The sequence below is a fragment of the Notolepis coatsorum genome, assembly GCF_963971535.1.
Source record: "Notolepis coatsorum genome assembly, chromosome: 13".
NCBI lineage: Eukaryota > Metazoa > Chordata > Actinopteri > Aulopiformes > Paralepididae > Notolepis > Notolepis coatsorum.
The window spans coordinates 31738908-31763907 of NC_140177.1; the positions used below are offsets into that span (position 1 = coordinate 31738908).

Below are 25000 nucleotides of genomic sequence, written 5' to 3' on the forward strand. Positions count from 1 at the left end.
ATATCGGTACATCCTACTCTTACTAGTTAGGCTGCTGGCCAGTATGACTACTACCATACTGTCTTTACACCTGTATCACTGTACATATTATTCTACAACTCTGTACATAAATAAGATTAGCACTATACTCAGTAGTACTAATCTATATATTTTATACCCAGTTTAATCACTTGTACATTGTTGTTACTATTGCACTTTACTGTTACATTTGCACTCTGGTTAGATGCCAACCCTCTTTTCGTTCGTACTGTACTTGTGCTGTATAATGACAATACATTTGACTCTAATCTAATCTAATCCAATGTCTTATATTTAGTAATATGCCATTATCACCGCATCTGTGATAAGATAGCATTAGATCTCCGCTTCAGACGCGAGGAGGTCAATTTGAAATCTGCGGAGTCAATCTGGTCTCACGGCGGCGTGGAGGGGGTGTAGCGCAGTCTCTCCACTCAGCTTCTCGGCTGCTTACGCCTCTCCTCACTCCTCTTTTTATTACAGTATGAAATGCATTTTGGGCCCAACGCGGGGGCCCCGGCGGTAACTAGATTGGAAAGGCAATCCTTACCCATCTCCATGATTCATTCGGCGTAATAACATTTCATCAAAGCTTTCTGAGAGCCCTGTCTATTTGTTACGCATTCGATAAGCGCATGATAAAGATTAAACGTATTACTCTGTTGGCGTAAACAGGCGGCAACCAAAGGATCAAATGAAATTACAGTGATTGATTGTATTGTTCTGCCACTGGGATGGGGATAATTGCCTTAACAGGAGATATGAATTCTCAGTGTTCTGTAATTCTATCCTTTGGGGCGCCTGGGGACGCGGAAGATTAAGTAGCCTTATTACCGTGTCGTTATGCATAGGAATAAAATAAACACACAAATGCGCATTATCATTCAATGCCTTCGGATTATCCCCCCTCCCGACGTGCGGTTGGTAACCATGGCAGCCATGACGCCGGGCCGGCCACCGGGGGCCCCGGGGTCCGACCGTGGCAGACTGGACGTTACTCCTGCAGGCTTAGTATGGGTCTCTAGTCGTCCGCTTCCTCGCTCTGTGCCACCTTGCGTGCTACCAAACAGAGTGGAGAGAGAGAGAGAGCCAGGAGCAGGGGAAATCGGGCCGAGTGCCAACTCCCAGCCATGCTGTTTGGCACAGGCTGCGGTGAGGTTGGAGCCGTATCAGAAGGAGGAGGGTGTGTGTGTGTGTGTGTGGGGGGGGGGGGGGGGGGGGGGGGGCGAGGGGGGGTTGGTAATACCGTCGTAAAGCGGAGTGAGAAACGGCTGAGGAGGCTCCCCGAAGACCCCCCCAGATAAATCACCATCCTTTCAAAAGTAGATAAAGTCAAGCGATCCGAGTCACTCGCTCCGGCCTCGCGAGGTTGGCTGCTTAATGCGCCAGTACGTGAGGCGGTGTCTCGGCGCCATTAAAATGTCCTCCGGGGGCCAAAGTGTCTACAGTTTATCATCTCTCTGTGGCTCCTGGGGTCACTAATTGCTTAGATCATCCAATGCGGTCTCTCAGATTTAATCAAAGCAGAGATGGAAACAAGTTTGCGCTCCATTTGGAATGGACAGGTTCACCAGGGTTCAAGAGAAACTACCGACCGATGTCTATGATTAACGATGACCTCTACATTATGTTTCTGCTTAGTAAATGGAGCTCGCCTGATATGACCTAAAATGTGATGAACAACCGTCTGTGAATGAGAAGAAACAATATTGGGAGTCGTGATTTCGGCCAGTGCAAAGGAACCACATTTTATTCTAAAGGAACCAAAAATGGTGATGCCACATCTCTAACATGTAATTTTTATTATTATTTTTTTGTCACAGGTGATGAAGTCTGAACTTGAAGCAAGGACTCATCTCGCAGAATAGAAATAGAGCGACTCAAACACACACACCTGCCACCAGGAGCTGTGCAGGTCGGCACAGATCAGCTCGATGACATCCCCCACATGAATGCTCAGCGGGGGTCCACTCTGGGGACAGGGGATGCCACAGTAGTCTCTCATCACCAGCAGTAAACCTGGAGGACAGGAGACACATCACACACACACAACCAGCTGAGCTGATGACACATTAGGAAAGAGAGCCTTCACTTCCCCTCCCAGAAATGAACCCTTAAAGGTGTATTTATTTGTTTTATTCCTATCTTGGACGACATGTGGACCATTATTACATCATTATTAAAATGCTCAAAATGCTACTCGCGCATGTGAGACCATACACCTGAAAGTGTTAACGAAGTAGCTATTCATCTACAGTAGGGCTCCTTAGTCGATTAATCAGATGGTTTGGTCTCGGTTGACAGAGACTTTCTTTGTTGATTAATGATTCTTCATGCTTTGTTTCCGTGCTGTATGAGTTATCGTCTGAAAAACGATAAGCACAGCTCTGTTAAGTACTAGATTTGAAGAGGTACTCCTGTCTGATTGCAAATGGGGAAACACAACTTTACCAATTTGTCAAGTCCTATGATTTATAATTGACTAATAATTGATTTAGTCCGGGACAGCCATAATCTATAGTGTGATCCTAAGGAGTGGCTATAGAATGATTAGATTAGATTAAGTTCAAATGTATTGTCATCATCCAGCAGTACAAGTACAGTACAACGAAAAGAGGTTTGGCATCCAACCAGAGTGCAAATGTAACAGTAATTAAGCATTACATCACGCGCAGGAGTGGTTTGTGAACAATAAACCATGCCTAGGGGTGGTCGTTAGACCCCCCTAGGCATGGTTTATTGTTCACAAATCACGACTGCAAGTGGTGTAATGCTTTTATACAACTGCCATATTCATCCAACCTTATTGCTATACAATAAACACACATTAATCGAAGATTTATTGAAAAAACCATCCGCCAGAAAAAGTAGTTCCCACAACTACAAAAAAGACAAGTTGCCTCCATGTGGAAGCAGCTTGAAGTGCATCCAACCAACTAACACATCCAACTGTGTATTATTGGAATGATTGAGAGAAGTTGCCTCATGTGGAAGCAGCTTGAAGTGCATCCAACCAACTAACACATCCAACTGTGTATTATTGGAATGATTGATTGAACATTTTATTACCAGATGCAGAATGGGTACAATACAGTACGGCTCAATACACACAATTGTTAAGGGGATGCAGACCTACTTTCTATAGAACTTCATTCTTAGATGCTTCTATAGAAAGTAGGTAAAACAAATTAAAAGGTTTTCTTTGCCCTATATGAAAAAAAAGTTTTCTTCGCCCTATTTTTTTATTTATTTTTTTAAACCTACTGTAGAGGGCCTAAACTTAACCAGTTGGAAACCAAGCGTACAGTAATAAAATTAGCAATCAATCAATCAATCAACTCAATAGGCCATGCTTACTTAGAACAGCGCAGCACCCAGCTCTCTCTCAGTCTGACTATCCCCCGCGTTGCAGACAGGAGTGTGTGTGTGTGTGTGTGTGTGCGTGCGTGCGTGCGTGCGTGCGTGCGTGCGTGCGTGCGTGTGTGTGTGTGTGTGTGTGTGTGTGTGTGTGTGTGTGTGTGTGTGTGTGTGTGTGTGTGTGTGTGTGTGTGTGTGTGCTTGGGGTGGGTGGCGCAGCGGACATTGCGCTCGTCACCAACGCAAGAGACACCGGGTTCGACTCCGGCTGTCAGCGTTGCCTCCGGCTTGGGCCGGCCGTCATACTAACTCAATTGGCAGAGTTAGCGGGTGGAAGTCGATGGGTGGTAATCTGGACGTTGTGGACAGCAACTCCTACAGGTCGGTTGGGGGACGCCTGCACAGCAGAGACAGGAAATGGCGGGGGTAGTGTGAGCCTCCCACACGTTACACACCTCGCCAATGAGAGTCCGCGCTGGCAGGTGAAAAGATGCGACAGGCTGCCTCCACATGTATCGGAGGGGACATGTGATGCTAGGCTTCTATCCTCCCTACAACCGGCCAGTGGGGGGCATATGCGAGCAACGTTCAAGACAGGGGAGGGGAGAATTGGCACAGTGAAATTGGGATGGGAGAAAAATTGAAAAAAAAGAGGAGAAAAAGTGGATAAAAAAATAAAATAATGTTTAATATAGATGCAGACCATGGCGCAGTATTGCAATCAAGGTTTAGGATCACCAGCGTGCCGGTGCCCGTCTCATACAATCTTATACTGGTCTTATAGTGGTGGTACCCCTCCAAATCCCTCCCCAGGGAACAGAATGGCAGACCAACACAGCCACTAGCATCCGGCAAAGACAGAGGACCCCCGCCAACCAAGCAGACAAACAGCCTTTCCCTAGACTCACACAGCGCGCCCCAGACACATCTTCCTTCCAGCCGCGGCTCCCTGGGAACCTGGCTGGAGGAATCTATTAGAGCTGCCGACAACCTCAGATGACTGGAATATCACACACACACACACATACACACATGTTCCTAATATGAACAATGAGCACGCCTGCCCCTCTCATACCAGCCCTTGTTGAAATTAATTTATCTTAAAGGTGTCAAGCTCGGTGGCTATCTGAGCTTGGGGCATATTAGCAAGCTGGAAAGAGCCCCGTATGCATAGCTTTTCTCATAATAAATCCACCCGCTCCAATTCATCTCAACGGTGTCCTGGGCTCAGGCATCCCAGCATGTATTTTGAGAAAGGCTTTTTCTTTTTTTGATGCATTGATTCAGGATTCTTCATATTGTCCATATTCGCTACCTTTGGTTGCTGTTAGTCCTTTCTTCTCCTTCCCTAAGTGTGAGGTTTCTGTCCTTGCCTTCTCACTCGTTCTGTTCCTTTAACCACCCTCGCTTTGTTTTCATTCATTTTTTCTGTCAAGTATTTCAATTCCCTCGTTCACACGTTTCTCCCCGCTGACGTCATCTGAGACGTCGCTGATTGGTTCCCTCACTTCCCCACGCTTTTCAATCACATTCCCCAGCTGTCACTGCCTTTCAATCAATCGATCCCTCATTATTTATACCCCGTTTTCCCCACCCTAAGTTGTTGGTTCGTCTTGATTTGTCGCTGGATGTTTTTCCCCGTTGCTTCTGTTTCACTGTGCTAATCTCCAGGAGATTCCTAGAAGCCTTCGCTTGGATACCTGCTCCGTGGCGCGCGCTCGCCTCCACTGTTTGTTCCTGTTCCTTTACGCAGCTCGTCTGGGTGAGTTTTTCTAGATTGACTGTCTTGACCTATTTCCGATTTTCGTGTGTAACCTTTACACTGAAGTCTACCACCTTTTTGTCAGACAGTCACTCACCCAGCCATTATCGTTTTTGCCCTTTCCTTTATGGAATAATATTTTTGGGATCTTCCACCTCCCACTGTGTATTTACACGAAGATATTATTTCACATTTGGACTGTGTTTGGATTTTTGCTCACTGTGTATTTACACGAAGATATTGTTTCACATTTGGACTGTGTTTGGATTTTTGCTCACTGTGTGTTTACACGAAGATAGTATTTCACATTTGGACGGTGTTTGGATTTTTGCTCACTGTGTGATTACATGAAGATATTTCACTTGGGCTGTTTTTGGAATATTGCACATCACTGTGTTGTTTAACACGAAGAATATAACACCCTGTCCTCCAGCTCGTTTCAAGTCTGCTCTGTCACTGACCCGTTCCCTCTCTCCCTCTCTCGGTCTTGCACAACATCTGAGAGGTCCGCCGTGAGAGTCTGCAGAGCGGTACTGAAGTCTGCTCCTGCTTCCCAAGACTACTCTTCCGGGAGAAGCTGCAGAGCAGCAGAACTTTGCCCCTTGTTCATTGTACCTGTTCTTGTTGACCTGCTTTCCCTGTTTCACTTATTCTAGTCACCAAATAAACAAGCCCTTGTATTTGGCAACTCTGAATCCAACTCTCTTGTGTCGTTGCGTTTGGGGTCGGTGTCAAACCATAACATTACGAACCAACCATGACGACCCCAGCCGACACAGAGGGGGTCAGAACCGCACTTGCATTTCAAGTCGAGTTGACCAGGGATCACGGTCTCCAACTAGAGCGGGCTGCGGCTGCGGTGCAGAACCTCAGGGACCAGGTCCTGCCTATGCAGGGTTCAATGGCCGCTATGGCGGGACAACAGTCCGAGATTCTCGCCCAGCTTAACTCGCTGGGCGACGCCGTTAATACTTTTCATCTCTCACACCCTCCAGGAACATTCCCCGCAGCCCCAGCAGATCTCGCACCTCGGGAACCCCTTCTCTCCGTCCCACGGCTGTTTGACGGTAATCCCGAGGAGTGTGCCACATTCATCATGCAATGTGAGTTGGTTTTCCGTCATCAGCCAAGCCGTTTTTCAGCTCATGGGTCCCGAGTGGCTTATATAACCAACCTACTTTCAGGCCATGCTGCCCAGTGGGTCACATCCTCCTGGGCAATGGAAGCAGATTTTTTGTTCTCCTACCCAGACTTCGTGGCGGAGCTCCGCAGAGTGTTCCACCATCCAGCCCGAGGTCTGGACCCTGGAGCCCGGTTGGGGACCTTCCGGCAAGGGAGCAGCAGGGTGACGGACTATGTCATGGAGTTTCGACTGGCGGCGGTGGAGAGCGGATGGAACGAACCTGCTCTTCGCCTAACCTTCATAAGGGGGCTCAGTGACGCAGTCCGGGACCAGCTCGCTACCAGGGAGGTGCCCGACTCCCTCGAGGAGCTGTTTAGCCTTGTCATCCGTATTGACGGACGCCTCCTGGAGAGAAGGCGCGAGAGGGCCCGACTGTCACCTCCTGAAGCACCCCGGACTCCTGGACGCCCCGTCCCCAACACTACTGTGGGTAACAGGCTTCCCCGTCCGGTGCGCGAGGAGGAACCCATGCAGCTGGGACGCTCTCATCTGAGCCAGGCGGAGCGTCAGGCAAGGCTCAGGTCCGGTCTCTGCCTCTACTGCGGAGGTGCGGGACACCGTATCGCCGACTGCCCTACCCGGCCAAAAGATCGGGCTCACCAAGACCCCGGGAGATCCTGGTGAGCCGTTTTTCCCATTCCCAGCGCCGCGCACCACCTGACCATCTGTTGAGCGTCACCCTGGCCTGGGGGGACCAACGTGCCACGGTGGAGGCCCTCATCGACTCTGGGGCAGACGAGAACTTCCTCGACTTCGAGTTTGCCACCCAAGCCAACATACCTCTTGAGGCCCTTGTGAGGCCCTTGGAGATCTTTTCGTTGGACCAACACCGCCTGGCCGACATCTCTCAACGGACCGGCCCAGTCTTGCTGACCATTGCTGGGAACCACGTAGAGAGGATCCAGTTCCTCATTACCCAATCCCCCCTTGTCCCGGTGGTCCTGGGTAGGCCCTGGCTCGCGCTGCACGAGCCCCACATCGCCTGGGCCTCCGGTACCATCAGGGGCTGGAGCTCCTCCTGTCACGCCCGCTGTCTACAGGCGGCGTCTTGTCCCCCGCCCCGGAGACCGGCTGGTGAGTTGCCCCCGGATCCCTCGTCCGTTCCTCCCGAGTACCACGACCTCATGGAGGTATTCAGTAAGACCAGGGCTCAGTCCCTTCCACCTCACCGCCCCTATGACTGCGCCATCAACCTCCGCCAAGGGGCTCCCCTTCCCGGCAGCCGCCTCTACAGTCTGACTGCCCCGGAGAAGAAGGCGATGGATCTCTACATCTCTGAGTCATTGGAAGCAGGACTCATTCGGCCTTCCTCCTCCCCGGTGGCGGCCGGGTTCTTCTTTGTTGGAAAGAAGGATGGGGACCTGCGACCCTGCATCGACTATCGTCAGCTCAACGAGATCACCATCAAGAACAAATACCCCCTACCTCTCATGAGCTCCACCTTCGAGCCACTGACCCAGGCCTCGTTCTTCACCAAGCTGGATCTCCGAAGTGCCTATCATCTTGTCCGTATCCGTGAGGGCGATGAATGGAAGACCGCCTTCAAGACCCCCAGGGGCCACTATGAGTACCTTGTGATGCCGTTCGGTCTCACCAACGCCCCGGCGGTATTCCAGGCACTCATGAACGATGTCCTCCGTGACATGCTGGAGGTGTTCGTGGTGGTGTACCTGGACGACATTCTTATCTTTTCCAGGACCCTCGAGGAACACATCCTGCATGTCCGCCGGGTGCTGGAGCGCCTCCTCCACAATCGGCTCTTCGTCAAGGCGGAGAAGTGCCGTTTCCACTCCAACTCCGTCGACTACCTGGGCTTCATCGTGGAGAAGGGCTTGACCCGAGCGGATCCTCGCAAGATCCAGGCTGTGGAGGATTGGCCGGAACCCACCACTCGGAAGGAGCTACAGAGTTTCCTCGGGTTCGCAAACTTCTACCGAAGGTTCATCCGGAACTACAGCCAAGTGGCGGAGCCTCTTACCAAGCTGACCTCCCCCGCTCTGCCGTTCGACTGGTCCCCAGCGGCATGCGCTGCGTTCCGCTCCCTCAAGAGAAGGTTCACTTCCGCTCCTATCCTGCTCCACCCTGACCCCAAGAGACAGTTCATCGTGGAGGTGGACGCCTCGGATTCTGGCCTGGGCGCTGTCCTATCCCAGCGTTCTCCTTCCGACCAGAAGGTACATCCTTGCGCCTTTTACTCGCGTCGCTTCCTCCCCGCCGAGAGGAACTACGACACCGGCAATCGGGAGCTACTGGCGGTCGTGGCGGCTCTGGAGGAGTGGCGTCATTGGCTAGAGGGTGCCGAGGAGCCTTTTACCATCTGGACGGACCACAAGAACCTAACGTTCATCCGCGCTTCCAGGCGCCTCAACGGTCGGCAGGCGAGATGGGCCAGTTTCCTCAGTCGGTTCGACTTCTCGCTGACCTTCCGCCCCGGTTCCCGCAACACGAAGGCCGACTCCCTGTCCCGGATGCACTCCAAGGGGGCTCCACCCTCTGAGGACCCATCTCCCATCATCCCGGAGGCCCGAGTGGTTGGAGCCATCACCTTGGGCATCGAGGGTGTGGTGAGGCGTGCCCTACGCTTCCAACGTGCTCCAAGCAACGTCCCTAGGAGCCGTCTCTTCGTCCCTGACTCAGTCCGGTCCCAGGTACTGCTGTGGGGCCATACCAGCCGGTTCGCCTGCCACCCAGGCGTCCATCGCACGTTCTCCTTCCTGGCTCGTCGTTTCTGGTGGCCCACCATGCGAAACGACGTCAAGGAGTTTGTATTGGCCTGCGCGGTCTGTGCCCGCAGCAAGGCCTCTCACCAGGCACCCTCCGGGCTCTTGCAGCCACTTCCCGTTCCAAGCCGTCCGTGGTCACATGTGGCGCTCGACTTCGTCACTGGACTACCCTCCTCCCAGGGGAACACCTGCCTTCTGACCGTGGTGGATCGATTCAGCAAGGGGGTCCACCTCGTGGCCCTCTCCAAGCTTCCCTCAGCGGCCGAGACGGCGGACCTCCTGACGCACCACGTGTTCCGCCTTCACGGTTTCCCCCAGGACATCGTCTCTGACCGGGGGCCCCAGTTCACCTCCCAGGTTTGGCGGGCTTTCTGCAAGGGATTGGGGGCAACGGTCAGTCTCTCCTCCGGCTACCATCCCCAGACAAACGGGCAGACGGAGAGGATGAACCAGAGCGTGGAGTCTGCTCTTCGGTGTGTGGCAGCCGAGAGGCCGGCATCCTGGAGTCGTTTCCTTCCCTGGGTTGAATACTCGATCAACTCAATGGTCAGTTCCGCCACCGGCCTCTCCTTCTTTGAGGCCTCCCTAGGCTACCAGCCCCCTCTTTTTCCCGCACTGGAGACGGAAGTGGCAGTTCCCTCCGTGCAGGTCCACCTCGACCGCTGCCGTCGCGTTTGGGAGATCACCAGGACCGCGCTGCTCCGGACATCTGAGCGCGCCTGTCGTGGTGCCGACCGTCGCCGGGTTCCCGCGCCGACTTACCGCCCTGGGCAGAGGGTGTGGCTCTCCGCGAAGGACCTCCCGCTACGGTCCTCGGCCAAGAAGCTCAACCCTCGCTTCGTCGGTCCTTTCGAGGTCCTGAAGGTACTCAGTCCGGCGGCCCTGCGCCTGAAGCTTCCTGCATCCATGCACATCCACCCCGTGTTCCATGTCTCCCGGGTTAAGCCCGTCTCCCTCAGTCCCCTTATGCCTCCGGCTCCTGATCCACCGCCTCCTGTGCTAGTGGATGGTCACCCCCAGTGGCAGGTCCGCCGGTTGATGGGCGTTCGTCGGCGGGGCCGGGGATTCCAATACCTGGTGGACTGGGAGGGTTACGGCCCTGAGGAGCGTAGCTGGGTCTCCCGGCAGCTCATCGTGGATCCCGGCTTGATCACCGACTTCCATCGGGCCCATCCTGACGAGCCGGGTCGGCCTGGTCGCCGGGCGGCTCCCGTTGAGGGGGGGGTACTGTGAGGTTTCTGTCCTTGCCTTCTCACTCGTTCTGTTCCTTTAACCACCCTCGCTTTGTTTTCATTCATTTTTTCTGTCAAGTATTTCAATTCCCTCGTTCACACGTTTCTCCCCGCTGACGTCATCTGAGACGTCGCTGATTGGTTCCCTCACTTCCCCACGCTTTTCAATCACATTCCCCAGCTGTCACTGCCTTTCAATCAATCGATCCCTCATTATTTATACCCCGTTTTCCCCACCCTAAGTTGTTGGTTCGTCTTGATTTGTCGCTGGATGTTTTTCCCCGTTGCTTCTGTTTCACTGTGCTAATCTCCAGGAGATTCCTAGAAGCCTTCGCTTGGATACCTGCTCCGTGGCGCGCGCTCGCCTCCACTGTTTGTTCCTGTTCCTTTACGCAGCTCGTCTGGGTGAGTTTTTCTAGATTGACTGTCTTGACCTATTTCCGATTTTCGTGTGTAACCTTTACACTGAAGTCTACCACCTTTTTGTCAGACAGTCACTCACCCAGCCATTATCGTTTTTGCCCTTTCCTTTATGGAATAATATTTTTGGGATCTTCCACCTCCCACTGTGTATTTACACGAAGATATTATTTCACATTTGGACTGTGTTTGGATTTTTGCTCACTGTGTATTTACACGAAGATATTGTTTCACATTTGGACTGTGTTTGGATTTTTGCTCACTGTGTGTTTACACGAAGATAGTATTTCACATTTGGACGGTGTTTGGATTTTTGCTCACTGTGTGATTACATGAAGATATTTCACTTGGGCTGTTTTTGGAATATTGCACATCACTGTGTTGTTTAACACGAAGAATATAACACCCTGTCCTCCAGCTCGTTTCAAGTCTGCTCTGTCACTGACCCGTTCCCTCTCTCCCTCTCTCGGTCTTGCACAACATCTGAGAGGTCCGCCGTGAGAGTCTGCAGAGCGGTACTGAAGTCTGCTCCTGCTTCCCAAGACTACTCTTCCGGGAGAAGCTGCAGAGCAGCAGAACTTTGCCCCTTGTTCATTGTACCTGTTCTTGTTGACCTGCTTTCCCTGTTTCACTTATTCTAGTCACCAAATAAACAAGCCCTTGTATTTGGCAACTCTGAATCCAACTCTCTTGTGTCGTTGCGTTTGGGGTCGGTGTCAAACCATAACACTAAGAGACATATCCATGTGTTCCTTTCCACCTGGAAGACTGGATATTACTCAAATAATATCATATAATTATAGATCACAGAGAGCAAGGCTTTCATTTACAATGACGTAGAGAGGAACAATACATGATACAAAAACAATATAAAAACAGAAAAGTCAATCAATTACACAAGTAAAATCAGTCAAAACAACTACAGACTGAGGTGAAATGGTTGGCTGTTATAGATTTAAACTGACCAATGGATACTAAAGTATTTTCTGAGTTTTAAGGTGCTTTGCGAAAATGTCCACGTGTTAGGGGCACAGTTACAAGCAGATGTTTCTAATTCAGTACAAACTCCAGAGTTTGGAGTTTTAGATCTTTAGGGTATAAGTGTGATGCCCACTAGAAGTGGTATCACGTTAATAATATCATTAGATTATGTGTCAAAACATTGTGAACATACTTGTACAGTATTACCTCCATCAGAAATAAGGTAGAACAGTCCTGTCATACTTAATGGACAACATTAATATAATTTGGTCAATAGGTGGCAGTATAGGACTTGTGTTCAGTAACTTTCGCCTTCTAGGGAACCGTACCCTGTTCTCTAGGGGCGCACAAGGCGAGCTGGTCCTCACAAAACGAGAGGATTCAGACCCAGTAACATCATGTCCGCGCCTCCTTTTGTCCATGACTAACTACAACCTGTTTTATAGGTGGGTGATACATTACAAAACACACATAAAGGTTAACAATGATACATGCAATGTCGAGAGCCCAATGAGGTTATGTTTGAGTCAAGTTTAAGAAGTTTAAGACGACGAGTAAAGACTGGTTTAGAAGTTGACCGTCAATTGATGACGCCGTGTCTCGTGGCACGTTAAATAAAGTGTTGACATACAATTCCCCATTAATCAGTAAAGTGGCGGAGCTAAGTATCTCCAAGGGGGTTATAAAGGTTCTGTTTGGAAAATATGTACTGTTTGAGTTTAAATGCTGTTTGGTAAATGAATATTGACATATTTGGTATAAGTGTTAAAAGATGGTTTAGAGGACTAGCATTAGCCCACGCTAGCTAGAAGTTAGCTAGGCACTGGAGCCGTCCCTCGTGCTCGCTCTCTCCCTCTCCCCCTCCCCTCCCCTCCCCTCCTCTCTCTCGCTCTCTCTCTCTCTCTCTCTCTCTCTCTCTCTCTCCTCTCTCTCTCTCTCTCTCTCTCTCTCTCTCTCTCTCTCTCTCTCACTCTCTCTCTCTCTCATTCTCTCTCTCTCTCTCTCTTTCTATCCTGCTCGCCATAAATGTAAATATAAATCTATTCCTTTGGGTTTCACCATGGTCACTGTTTAGCAATTCCTAGTAAGGCAGAGATCAGCCATATACATATATATAAATGCACTTTCGATGCACATTGATTAAAGGTTCAAACGAACTTGAGTTGGAACACAAATATGAGTGCCACAGAGTTGTTGAGGTATTCCTGTGCACTATAGAATAGTGGATATGACTGATGATAAATGGATGATGATAAAGGTAATAGCTATTGATGATGTAAGGAATTGTTTGACAGACAATTAGAATGACAGTGTTTTATTAAAAGAAGACAGATACGATGTTCTCTTCCAATATGCCTAGACTGAGATTAACAGGAGAATGCTCCCTTTTCACGTGCTTATATTTAAGACACCAAATATGCATAAAGACATAATTAATTACAATGTACAGTATATAATGTTGGATAACTACATTTGAAAGGAAAATGCTACTGAAGTGAACCAGGGTATCCTAAAAGGGTAGCATGTGTACTGTAATGATGAATATGCCTTTGAATTGAAAAGAACGGAACTATAATTGAATGTATTAAAAGTAAAATAATTGAACTAAGTGATTGTATGATGTTAAGATGATTGATTGAAGATTATCATGACTAACTGAATGATGTTGTAATAAACACAAAACGAGAGGATTCAGACCCAGTAACATCATGTCCGCGCCTCCTTTTGTCCATGACTAACTACAACCTGTTTTATAGGTAAACATATATCTGCTACCAGGTGTCACATCCTGGTACCTGTAACATAAGCCAATCACCAAAGCTAGGATGATAGGGATAGAAATAATATATAATATAATATAATATAATATAATATGAGCACAGGGGAGATTCATGTCAACGCATAAAAACTACTCAGAAATATCTTCATGGCTTTTACGTGAAGAATCATGTGGGAAAAAAGAGAGCTTCATAAACATCTCAGAAGGAACTACTTTATCCTTCGTCAATCCACCCTACATGTCGAACTGCCCCCTGAATACACCCACTGCACCCTTTGACTCTGGTCTGTTTTTAGTGTTTTGTTCCAGAGCCAGGTGAATGTGACCAGCTTTAGAAGTACGGTATCAGCCATAAGTGGGTTCCATGAGGTGACACGGTCAAGCCGCACTGACCTGGGTCTTGTTGTCTCTGTGCCGTGGTACTACCCTTCTGTGGATAGAGAGAGAGAGAGAGAGAGAGAGAGAGAGAGAGAGAGAGAGAGAGAGAGAGAGAGAGAGAGAGAGAGAGAGAGAGAGAGAGAGAGAGAGAGAGAGAGAGAGAGAGAGAGAGAGAGTCATTCACACTCCCCATGCTTGACCTGGAGCATGATGCTGCTTCTGTGAATACTGTGCACTCTCTTGCTTCTGGTCAGTCCATTTCAGAAGTGAAAGAAAGAACCACCAAACAAAGTGAGTCGCACCATAGAGACTGAAGGAAGAGTTCTTTGTATTATGAGCATTAGCTGTGACGGTGGCACAGGAATACATCGGATGAAAATGCAATGAGTTCCAATTGGACACTTGCTAAAGGACACTGATTTCCAGTGTTGGTAGTAACTGTCTTTTGATTACTTTTCCAATAACGAGTAAAGTAACGAGTAAAAACAACAGAAACTGGATCTAAGATCAGGGCAAACACCACCCCATTAGTTGAGAAGGTCTGACAAAGCTCACAGAGGAGATGTTACCTATTTCCACGGTTGACTTGACCTCATTTTGACGCACAAAGAACAACGTCAAGCTGCCAACAGAGAAAGACATTTGCTGGCTGCCTTCAGAAAGAACGTGTGAGCGGTGATGAAGGCCACACATCCCTTGGACAGCTAACAACAGAAGATAAACAGGTTGTACATACCTTTTTTCTGAGAGGTGGGGGGGGGGGGGGGGGGGGGGGGGGGGGGGGGGGTAAGCGAAATTAACTAGTAATGTAACTAATTACTTTGACACAAAGTAATCAGTAAAGTAATTTGTATTACTTTTTAAAGGAGTAATCAGTAATAAGTAACTAATTACACTTCCTGAGTAACTTGCCCAACTGCTGTTTCCACCTCAAAAACACAAATTCAGAATCCATCTTGGTCATTTTTCTTGTTACTAATATAATAAACATCTTATGTGGTTCCATATGTTAACTCGTCCCATGTAAATGAGGGAAACCTCAGTGCTTTCACGAGTATAAATAAAGGTTTGAAATGAAATATGTGGTAGTTTGAGCAAGTATTGTGCAGTAGTAGTTCAGGGTCATCTTTAGGGCAAGACCCCAACTTTTACACATACTTGCCCTACTGCCATAGCCCTGTGCTATATTATTATTCTATTGTATTTCTATTCTAATTTTGTTTACATATTCCATTTTATTTTATTCTACTTTAATTGTCTGTTAACTCTTTCAGCGGCGGCGGGTCTAGCCATCTTTGTTCCTACTGCACCACCGCTCTAAGAGATAGGGATGCGTGGCGGTGTTTGCAGGGCTATATCTATATTCTATATTATAGCTATGGAGACAATACTATGGCTCATTTGACATCAACTATCCATCGTTCAACATGTGAAAAATAATAAATGTGTTCATGTATATTGTATAGTTTCAGAGTGATCCTGGCTAATTCCAGAAAACGGCGCTATGGAGCAATACGTGAATTTTGCTAAAAGCGTTGGCGTTGCTCGCCTGGACACGCTATTATTTCCAATTCAAAGGTATATAATAGGTATTATGTTTCCTCATGAATGCATGGAAGGGGGGGGGTAATTTTTTTATGCTTTGATCATCACCAACGGCATACGCTTTGGAGTATGTTACATATGATCGTTGCGATCGATGTGAAATCATGGTTGGATCAAAATAGGATTGATGTCATATAGTCCTTACCTTTACTAGGAGGTATCCCAAAAAGAATATTCCAATTGTCTGATCGAGATTTCCAGTATTGGTGTCCATCATGTCCCCAACATAATCCGGCACAACACATGCATCGAGGGGCATTGGGCGCGTTTCAATGTGATCGGGTGAACCGCTAGACTTGCCTGACCCAAAATTAAATGTAACACCCGGTGTGAAAAAAGGTTTCAAAGGGTGGGCAATACTGCCACCTAGCAGGATGCGGCCGGTATTGCACTCTAGCGATCTCAGAATGATTTCCTATGGTAACCCCGAGGTCCGTGAGCCGGAAATGAATAAAAGAAATCGAATAAAAGAAATAACGATGAAAACCCGACTATACTCGGGTATGGCGCCCAACCGCTGGCAAGATAACCCGACTATCCTCGGGTCTGGCGCTGAATGAGTTAATGTTAATGCACCAAAACAACCAAGACAAATTCCTTGTATTGGCAATAAAGACCTTTCTGATTGGGTTCTTGTTCAAATAGCACACTCCACCACTGTTGCTATGCTAACACAACCCTGCTGTGTCACACTGTCCCTCATCTGACTTTCCATAGGCAACGTATCTTCTCACATTTCTCCTGTATCTTTGATTGTACACAGCCTCTCCCAAAGTGCAACGTGTTACACTTGTAATAAAGGAGGAACAAGAGTTGCCTCCCCTGTCGTCCCTACAGCAAGCCCACATGGGAATCCATTCAAGAGAGAAAAAAACATTACCAGGTATTTCATTTTCTATAGATACACAAATATTATTGTGGATGTATGAAAAAACGAACCTTTGTACTGTCTTTTACTATTATACATTTTGCTAGCTACTATGTTAATATGTCTATGCACTCAAGACTGTTACGTATAGCACCCAAGTTCAACACTGTTTGACAAACATTGTTACTTAACTGCCAGAGTTATACCCTTCCTGCTGACCTGTTGTACAGAACTTTTAAATCGCTTTGGATAAAAGCATCAGCTAAATGACAAAATGTAAATTATATCAGACTCATAAAATAATTTCATCCATGCTAGTCCATCATCATCATCATCATCATCATCATCATCAGCATCATCATAAACATCATCATCATCCGTGTGTGTGTGTGTGTGTTTGTGTGTACTGTATGTGTATGTGTGTGTTTTATGTATGAGGCTGCAAGAGAGCATTCTCTCGTTCCTATGCTACACTTGTGCAAATGACGGCGGCTGCACTCTCCGATTCAAAGAAGAGCCTCGGCGCAGGTCTTACCTGTGGCCTCAGAGTGGCAGAATCTGTAACAAGGAAAGGAAGACAGACACAGTGAGAGGAATACCGTATCAGTGTACGGTGGCTTCTTCTGACACGCAACCTCAGCTGTCAACCTCCCCCTGGCCCTCGCTGCGCCTCTGAATGCATAAAGAAGCCCTGTCACACCGGCTGCCTTGTGGGTTGTCTGGCCAGTCGGAGAGGGCAGTGTACCTGAACTACAGCGGCAGCCCACGGCGAGTTGACACAAGGGTACGGAGGATGCGGAACGGTGGCTAACGACTATTGCCGAATAACTTTGGGCATGAAAGCCCTTCCGTTTACACGCGAGTGATTAAAAAGGTACTGAGAGATTTTGACATCGGAGGCGTTTTTGGTTTCCGTCCGTAGTCCCCGAGTGGTATTGCCTTGGGTGCATGCAGGTGAACAGTCCGTGTGGGGGAGCGAACGAGGTGGAACTCATTGGCCAAAATCGTTGTCTGAAAAAAGTATTGATGTTTTTGTGCATTTTGTGTGTAGAAACGTACAACTAAAATAATTGTCGGATTATACTTTGCCTTAACACTTTGACTGCCTAAAAACGCTTTACAGCGTCATTGCTGGCCATGCTAAAGTTGCCGGGGGACGCTGTACAGCGTCCTTATATCAATATTTCAAAAATCTGGAATCGGATTCATATTCCCCCTCCGCTGGCCTGATATCCACCAGCAGGACCCACTGAGCTCTCTGGCGGTTCAGGAGCGCCATCTGGTGGCCGATCGGCGCAACCGCTTAACAGGAAGCGCAGTAGAGGTTTTGCTGGTCGGCCCTATTACTTCCGGCCACTCGGTATAGGTTCCGGCACTCTAGCTCGTCACTCTACATAGCGATCGATTGCCAATAACTCGATAAACAACATGATTTGGACGTATATACCATTATACAAGCTGGAGATGGACCGGGTAATAATATATCCCATAATGATAAAATTTCTACTCGACGATGATCGCCCAACGGCGCGCGGAGACTGGGGTGAGTTTCAGCGTGTAACGTTACCATCTTCGATACTAACTGCTTTTATCAACATTTGACCCACATTAGATGATTGGTATAACGCTGCCCACGGAATTATAAACGCCCCCTCGCCCATCCGGTCAACATCAGATGACGTGTAGTAACTTCTAGAAGTACGTCTAGTTGGAATTTTTTATATCGCGCTGATTGCCATCAAACTGTATTTCATCATCAATATAATGCATTTGGGGCTATATATCACGTTCTGGAGAAAGTTGCAGAAAGAGATGAAAACATACTTATACATTAGACCATACTTTACTATGAATATGTGAATGAAAAAGTTTAACGTTGCTACACAATGAACAATACATATAGGACTTTGAATGGGCCCTAATAATGGCAATGTAGCAATAGAATTTAAAAAGTTATAGCCCTGCAAAGAAGGGGACTTTCTCCATAGACAAATAGCGCTGGCAATCTATGGTATATCATTAATTTAACCCAAGGCAACCAAAGTGTTAAAAAAGAAAATGACAGGAGTTGTTTGCTAATCACACTGTAAACAATTACCGGCGCATGGAAGAGGAAGTCTTGGCCCGGGTATTGCAGCTAGAGGAAGTCTTGGCCTGGGTATTGCAGCATGGAAGAGGAAGTCTTGGCCTGGGTATTGCAGCTAGAGGAAGTCTTGGCCTGGGTATTGCAGCATGGAAGAGGAAGTCTTGGCCTGGGTATTGCAGCTAGAGGAAGTCTTGGCCTGGGTATTGAAGCATGGAAGAGGAAGTCTTGGCCTGGGTATTGCAGCTAGAGGAAGTCTTGGCCTGGGTATTGCAGAATGGAAGAGGAAGTCTTGGCCTGGGTATTGCAGCTAGAGGAAGTCTTGGCCTGGGTATTGCAGCATGGAAGAGGAAGTCTTGGCCTGGGTATTGCAGCTAGAGGAAGTCTTGGCCTGGGTATTGCAGCATGAAAGAGGAAGTCTTGGCCTGGGTATTGCAGCTAGAGGAAGTCTTGGCCTGGGTATTGCAGCATGGAAGAGGAAGTCTTGGCCTGGGTATTGCAGCTAGAGGAAGTCTTGGCCTGGGTATTGCAGCTAGAGGAAGTCTTGGCCTGGGTATTGCAGCTACACCGCAAGCGTCAAAACATTGGCCCCAGAGGCAAAATCATGGGCAGTAAAGCCGATGGGTTCCGAGATGGTAGAACGAGTAATTACCGTAACTGCCGTTACCTGAGAATGAGCAATGGTACGTCATGTCATTTTATTTTACCTAAACATAAAATCCGGGCCACATACAGTATACAGTACATACACTTCCCCCGGAGTTGTTGAAATGGTTCAACTTCTCAATATTTCAACGGAGAGTCTGTCTACTGGGCGCTGCCATGATGAATTGAATGCAACTTGGAGTAAAAATAACGATTTGTACGTTACAAGTTGTCAGCCCCCCAGTAAACAGACAAACAAACAGGGTAAGTGTTTGACACGCAGCCCAGATGTTATGTTTAGGTAAAATAAAATGACATGGCGTACCGTCGCGCGGGAGATTTAAAGTTAATTCCAGTCTAGGTTTATTTGCCCAGCGGTGATATGAAGCGAGCGAAACGCAGCCATACGGGAACCAGCAAATCTCAACCCATGTAAGTGTATGTAATCACATTTACAATCTGACATATCTCACTGGGTAAAAGGAAAAATTACAACTGCATTTAGAGCCACAGCATGATGACACACGTCTCACCTGTTCTGCCGCAGACTCCCAGGCGACCCAGGCACTCCTTGTGGGCCCCCAGGCCGCACAGGGAACAGAGGTAGCCCTGCTTGAAGATGCCCCTGGAGGTAACAAGGCAGATGTGCAGGGGGGGGGGGGGGGTAATGGATTACATGTGACAGGATTAGAGTAATAATCAGTAATCAGATTTCATATTCATAGTATACTATCCATCAAATGTTATACATACAAATTTGATTATATAAAAAATTTATTTTCATTGGTAATTTTGGTGGAATTATGGATGCAAAAGCATGGTTGCCGATCATGATAATAACGTTATTTGAAAATGCAATTCAACTCAAATGTAATAATGTCTGTTTTGTTTCATTTTCTATGGATTTTGGAGTCAAATTAATCCAAAAGTACTTGAAAGCAATCAGATTAGCCTACAATATACTGAGTTGGTGTAATCCAATGGTTTTTGATAGTGATTACAATTGTAAGCAGGTAATCAGTGATAACACACATGACATTTTGGACTATGTGATGCTTCCTTACCGGGACATTGGTTTGCCCATAGTCTCACACATATCCCAAAACAATAAACTTCACAATGTTGCGGCCGTCTGTCAATCAGCATGAAAAGGGCGGGGTCATGTTTTGCACTCATATTCAGACTAAAGCAACAGCACAATAGAGAAACCGATTCCATTGGACAAAACAAAAACAGTGTATGACAACCTCCCCTAACAGCTCTATTGTTGTGTCTAACATCAAAAGTCCATAGAGAATGTAAGTTCTTCTTTGAAGAGGTCATTTTATCTGTGAAGGTGAGTGTAATGTTGCTCACTTTGTCAGTGTTAGCTAATGTTAGCTTGCTAGCCAACGGTAATGTTCGTAAATATCGGTAAAACACTCAAATGGCCCGGTTTTCAACATTCACTAAAAAAGTGTCCCAGTTTTAACCAATTGAAAAACATAAATGAAAGAAGAAAAGCAACAATGCATCACACATTTGAATTCAACACAAATGTGTGTGCAAAAAAAAAATAAGAACATTGAGGTTTTATTTTAAATAAATATTGTTTACCAAGAGTACCACATGCAGTACAATGTTGTACCAACACATCCTATGTGCTCCCCTTCCTGCTGGATCATGGGGGAGAACACTTTTTAAATATCTAATAATGTATCACTTCAGTTGTTTTTAGCTTCATTATACTTTACTTTATATTTTTTACTTATTACTGATATTCTGAGTCGTGACAAGGTAGGCCAACTTCATGCACCCCGTCCATTCATTCTATTCTTCATCTCTCTCTGTCTTCATGTGTTTTCATACGAGTACACACATAACAGGACTTTATCTTGCAGACCAGCCAGGACTCTTTTCATATTACAATAATCATTCAACATTTTCAAAGTGCACCTGCTGTGTGTAGTTTTTCAAGAACAGGTTGCACCAATTTTGAGGAAAGCACAACATAATTATTTGCTTGTCGTATTTTTATAATGGAAATTACTTTGAAAGTCAAAGTCTAATCCTTTGATGTTTGCACTTCACCAAAAAACAATGCCGATTTATTTTGCACATAATCTCACACAATCCAAATACTCATACAGTTTTGCACACATTAATTTAGTTTGACAGTTATTGAGAGTAAATGTGTTTGAATATGGCCACCAGTGATGTCATCGGGGACATTGGATCCTTGTGTGTTGTGTTAATTACAGGAAATTATACACAGTAGAAGGAAAAAAATAGCACTACCTTGTCTTAGAGGGACTTATACCTTACCATTTCATGGAGCTGTAATTAACACATTAATTATAAACTCCGACCCTTGTCTACTGGTGCTCCCCCATCCAGGCCATCCTTACCGTCATTTAGCGCAGTATATTATACATGGATACAATGAAATGCAAAAAAAAGAGCTGAAAAAGCTCTGGAGATGTTTAATGCTAGTAGACTTGTACAGGTTATAGCACAATAAGAACCGACTGTACCATAATATAACAGCGTCTAATCATCTGTCTAGGTGAGACTGAAGGTGGCAATCTGCAGTTTAACATTCACTAATGAGACACCACACCATGATATAATGATACCTGATGAAGTGATTTACAGAACAAAAACTATCTAATTAATGAAGTAGGGTGCATGTGAGGATATGGACCATCTTGATAGGAGTGTGACAGAGGTTGATGTAATGCTGGGTATTAGTAGTACACAGCTGCAGTCCAAGGTCAGATGAGAAAGCCCAGGGAGAGTGACTGTGAGGGGGTAGCGTGAGGTGACGTCTCACAGGAGCAGTATGTCTAGCAGGTCCCGATGTGCCCCTGGCAGACCCTGTAGGAGAGAGGGCAAAGAGGGAGAGAGGGACGGTCAAAGGTCACATATTATGCTCCTTTTCAACAAGTGGATATAGGTCACTGAGGTGACTGAGCTCCCCAAAAAGTGTCTTTGAAGTTTTCTGCTGAAAATACCATTCAGATTATGCATTCTAGCACCCCTCTGTTTTAGTCCTGCTATTTCTGACAGCCTACCTACTGCTTTCACTGTCTACACTGTTATCATAGTAATCATATATATATAAGGGCTGTCAAAGTTAATGCTTTAACTCTGGAGATTAATTTAAATTATTTAAAGCATTAAATTAATCTAGATTAATCTATGGAGTGAAAAATCTTCAATCTTAGCGCCGCGGATATAAAAAAGAGGTCTAGCTGAGTCAATGTTGATGGTTTTGTTGAACATTTATATTTCACAGGAGAGAAACTGTATTCAAAGAAAGCTATTAAAATAGTCTTTGAATCTAAATAATATACTTTCTTTGTGTTGATTTTACATTAATTCCATGATTTTACTCAAGTAAATATCTGTTACAAGCTTCGGTCTTAAGTAGATAAATGCTATTTTTAATCTAGATTAATCTAGATTAATTACAGAAAATGTTGAGATTAATTAGTTAATATTCTTTTATATATTGACAGCACTAATATATATATATATATATATATATACGTATTATTACCGTGTATATCTGTGTGTACGTACTGTACCTGCATATACTCCTTTTTACATATATCTGTAGATATTATATCTGTACATATCCCTTACCTATTCTTACTAGTTACGCTGCTGGCCAGTATGCCTTAATACCGTAGTGGCTTTATACCTGTATCACTGTACATGTTATTACTACAACTCTGTACATACATCTGATTAAGTATCAGTGGCATTGTTCATCAAATATCAAACTTGAGTGTTACATTCTCAGTGAATAGTAGTATAGACATATTAGTATGATATGTAGTAGTATAAGTATAGTAGCATAGTAGTAGGGTACATACTAGTAAAAAGACAGTAAGAAGGTTTACTGTTACATTTCCACTTTGGTTGGCTGCCAAACTTATTTTCGATGAATGAACTTTAAAAAACATTAGCATTAGCTAGCTAGCTAACATTAGCTAACACTGGGAGAATAGTGAATAAAATGACACTCACCTTCACATTTAACAGCAATGATTCTGGCTGGTTTGAATTTGCCACTCTGTGTCCATTCTGTGCCGGCCCCCATGCAGTGGCTTCAGCCGGGACACCCTGCTGGCCAAACCCTAGAATGCAACTTAATCCCCTCTGGCCCAGAAAGGTCACATGTACTGTACTGCGCATGGTCTATGAGCCAAAGGACCGCGATTGTTTACTGAGCGTGCCTCTCAGGGCTTCCGTATATCAGTGTATGAGCCGGGTGAGCAACTTGAACATTGAAATGAACGGGCGACCATATTGCCATCCTTCCTCCAGTTCTATAATACCTCCATGCTCTGTGCTAGCTGCATACTGTAACACTAAACACAGCGGAGCTCAGCTGCAGAATGCAGGCCATAGAACTTGATTGGATAGAAAGGAACTTTCCATAGTGCATCATGATAATTCCCTTTGAATATTAACTTTTGGAGTAAATGGCTGCATTTATATAGTGCGTTTATCCAAAGCGCTTTACAATTTGTTCCTCACATTTTACCCGTTCACTCACACATTCAAACACCGACGGTGGAGGCAACCATGCAAGGTGCCAACCTGCTCATCGGGAGCAATTAGGGGTTAAGTGTCTTGCTCAGACACTTCGACACGCTGCCTCGGAGGAGCGGGAATCGAACCGGGAACCTACAGATTACCAGACGACTGCTCTACCTCCCGAGCCACTGTGCGCCCCCAGTCTCATGCACCACACCAACACAGGTTTCCATGACAACATGATCAAAGATTCTATGGCAGCCATCCTCGGTGTACCAACCAAGTGACTAGATCTAAATGTTTATGTTTATGTTTATTAAAGGATCCCCATTAGAGACACATGAAAGAGCCTCTAGTCTTCCTGGGGTCCTTTAAAAGAGCAATGTCTGTGCTGCAGGTGCAGGCAGTGCTCCCTCAGCCAGGCAGTGTAATAGAGAGCAAAGGATTACCCAATCAGCGGATAGGTCTAGCCCTATGGTCCAGCCCCGTTTGTGTTGATTGACAGATGACCACACCATTATAAAAAAAGAGAAGAAAAATAACCAATCTGACACGTGTCGTTCAGAATTAGTGACCTTGTGAAATGTAATTTGATATTTAGAAATTGTTTAAAAATGTAAGAATTAAATACATTTCTACATGTAATTATTTATTTCATTATGACATAATTATTGGTCCGCCATAAAACTGTCCCCTATAAAACTGTCTGGTACAAATTAATTTGGTTGGAGAGTTATTGAGTTGCGTGATGTCATTATGAGGTCACCTAAGACGTATTAAATACAGCTCAGTGAAATTATATATTATATTATATTATTATATTATATTATAATATGATATATATGATATATATCATATCATAGATTATCGGCATTATAAATCAATAAATATTTTGTGGTGTTCCTTTTAAGACTGACCTGGATGCTGTATCTAACTATCCTGAAATAAAAGCAACAAATATATTATTCCAGTAATCATCACCTTATTTCCATCTTTGGTGAGTGTCCCGTATGCAGAGCCTTCTTGAGTGACTCATGAATATTCATCATATTCTAATGTTTGACGCTGACATGTTCCTGTGCAGAATGACACCTGGCTACATCGCTTCTCTCTCTACACGCTCCGATACACACGGCTCCCATCTCCTCTTCTTCCCCCCAGATCCTCGCCGTGGCGTTCCTGCTAAAAGGTGCGGTGCGCTGTCGTTGAGTCAGAAGGTCGCGACCCTGGAGACGTACCTGAGCAGGAGGTGACAGTAGCTGCAGGAGGTGATCCTCTCGAAGCTGTGCATCTTGAACTGGTGGGAGTTACTGTTGGCGTCCTCTGGTCGGATGTTTGACCTGGAGAGAGAGAGAGAGAGAGAGAGAGAGAGAGAGAGAGAGAGAGATAGAGAGAGAGAGAGAAAGAGAGAGAGAGAGAAATATATATATATATTTTT

General features: G+C 46.1%; 1 protein-coding gene across 1 annotated transcript in view; it reads right to left on the bottom strand.

Annotated features, from left to right (window-relative positions):
• LOC311238773 (guanine nucleotide exchange factor VAV3-like) overlaps positions 1 to 25000 on the bottom strand; it is a 132024-nt gene that overhangs the window by 9063 nt on the left and 97961 nt on the right. Inside the window, exons 16-20 of the mRNA XM_084326958.1 lie at positions 24801 to 24902; positions 19569 to 19660; positions 16843 to 16865; positions 13850 to 13886; positions 1913 to 2037 (exon numbers count right to left, since the gene is read on the bottom strand). Of these exons, the coding sequence (XP_084183084.1) occupies positions 1913 to 2037; positions 13850 to 13886; positions 16843 to 16865; positions 19569 to 19660; positions 24801 to 24902 (379 nt within the window). The remainder of the gene's footprint in view (positions 1 to 1912; positions 2038 to 13849; positions 13887 to 16842; positions 16866 to 19568; positions 19661 to 24800; positions 24903 to 25000) is intronic.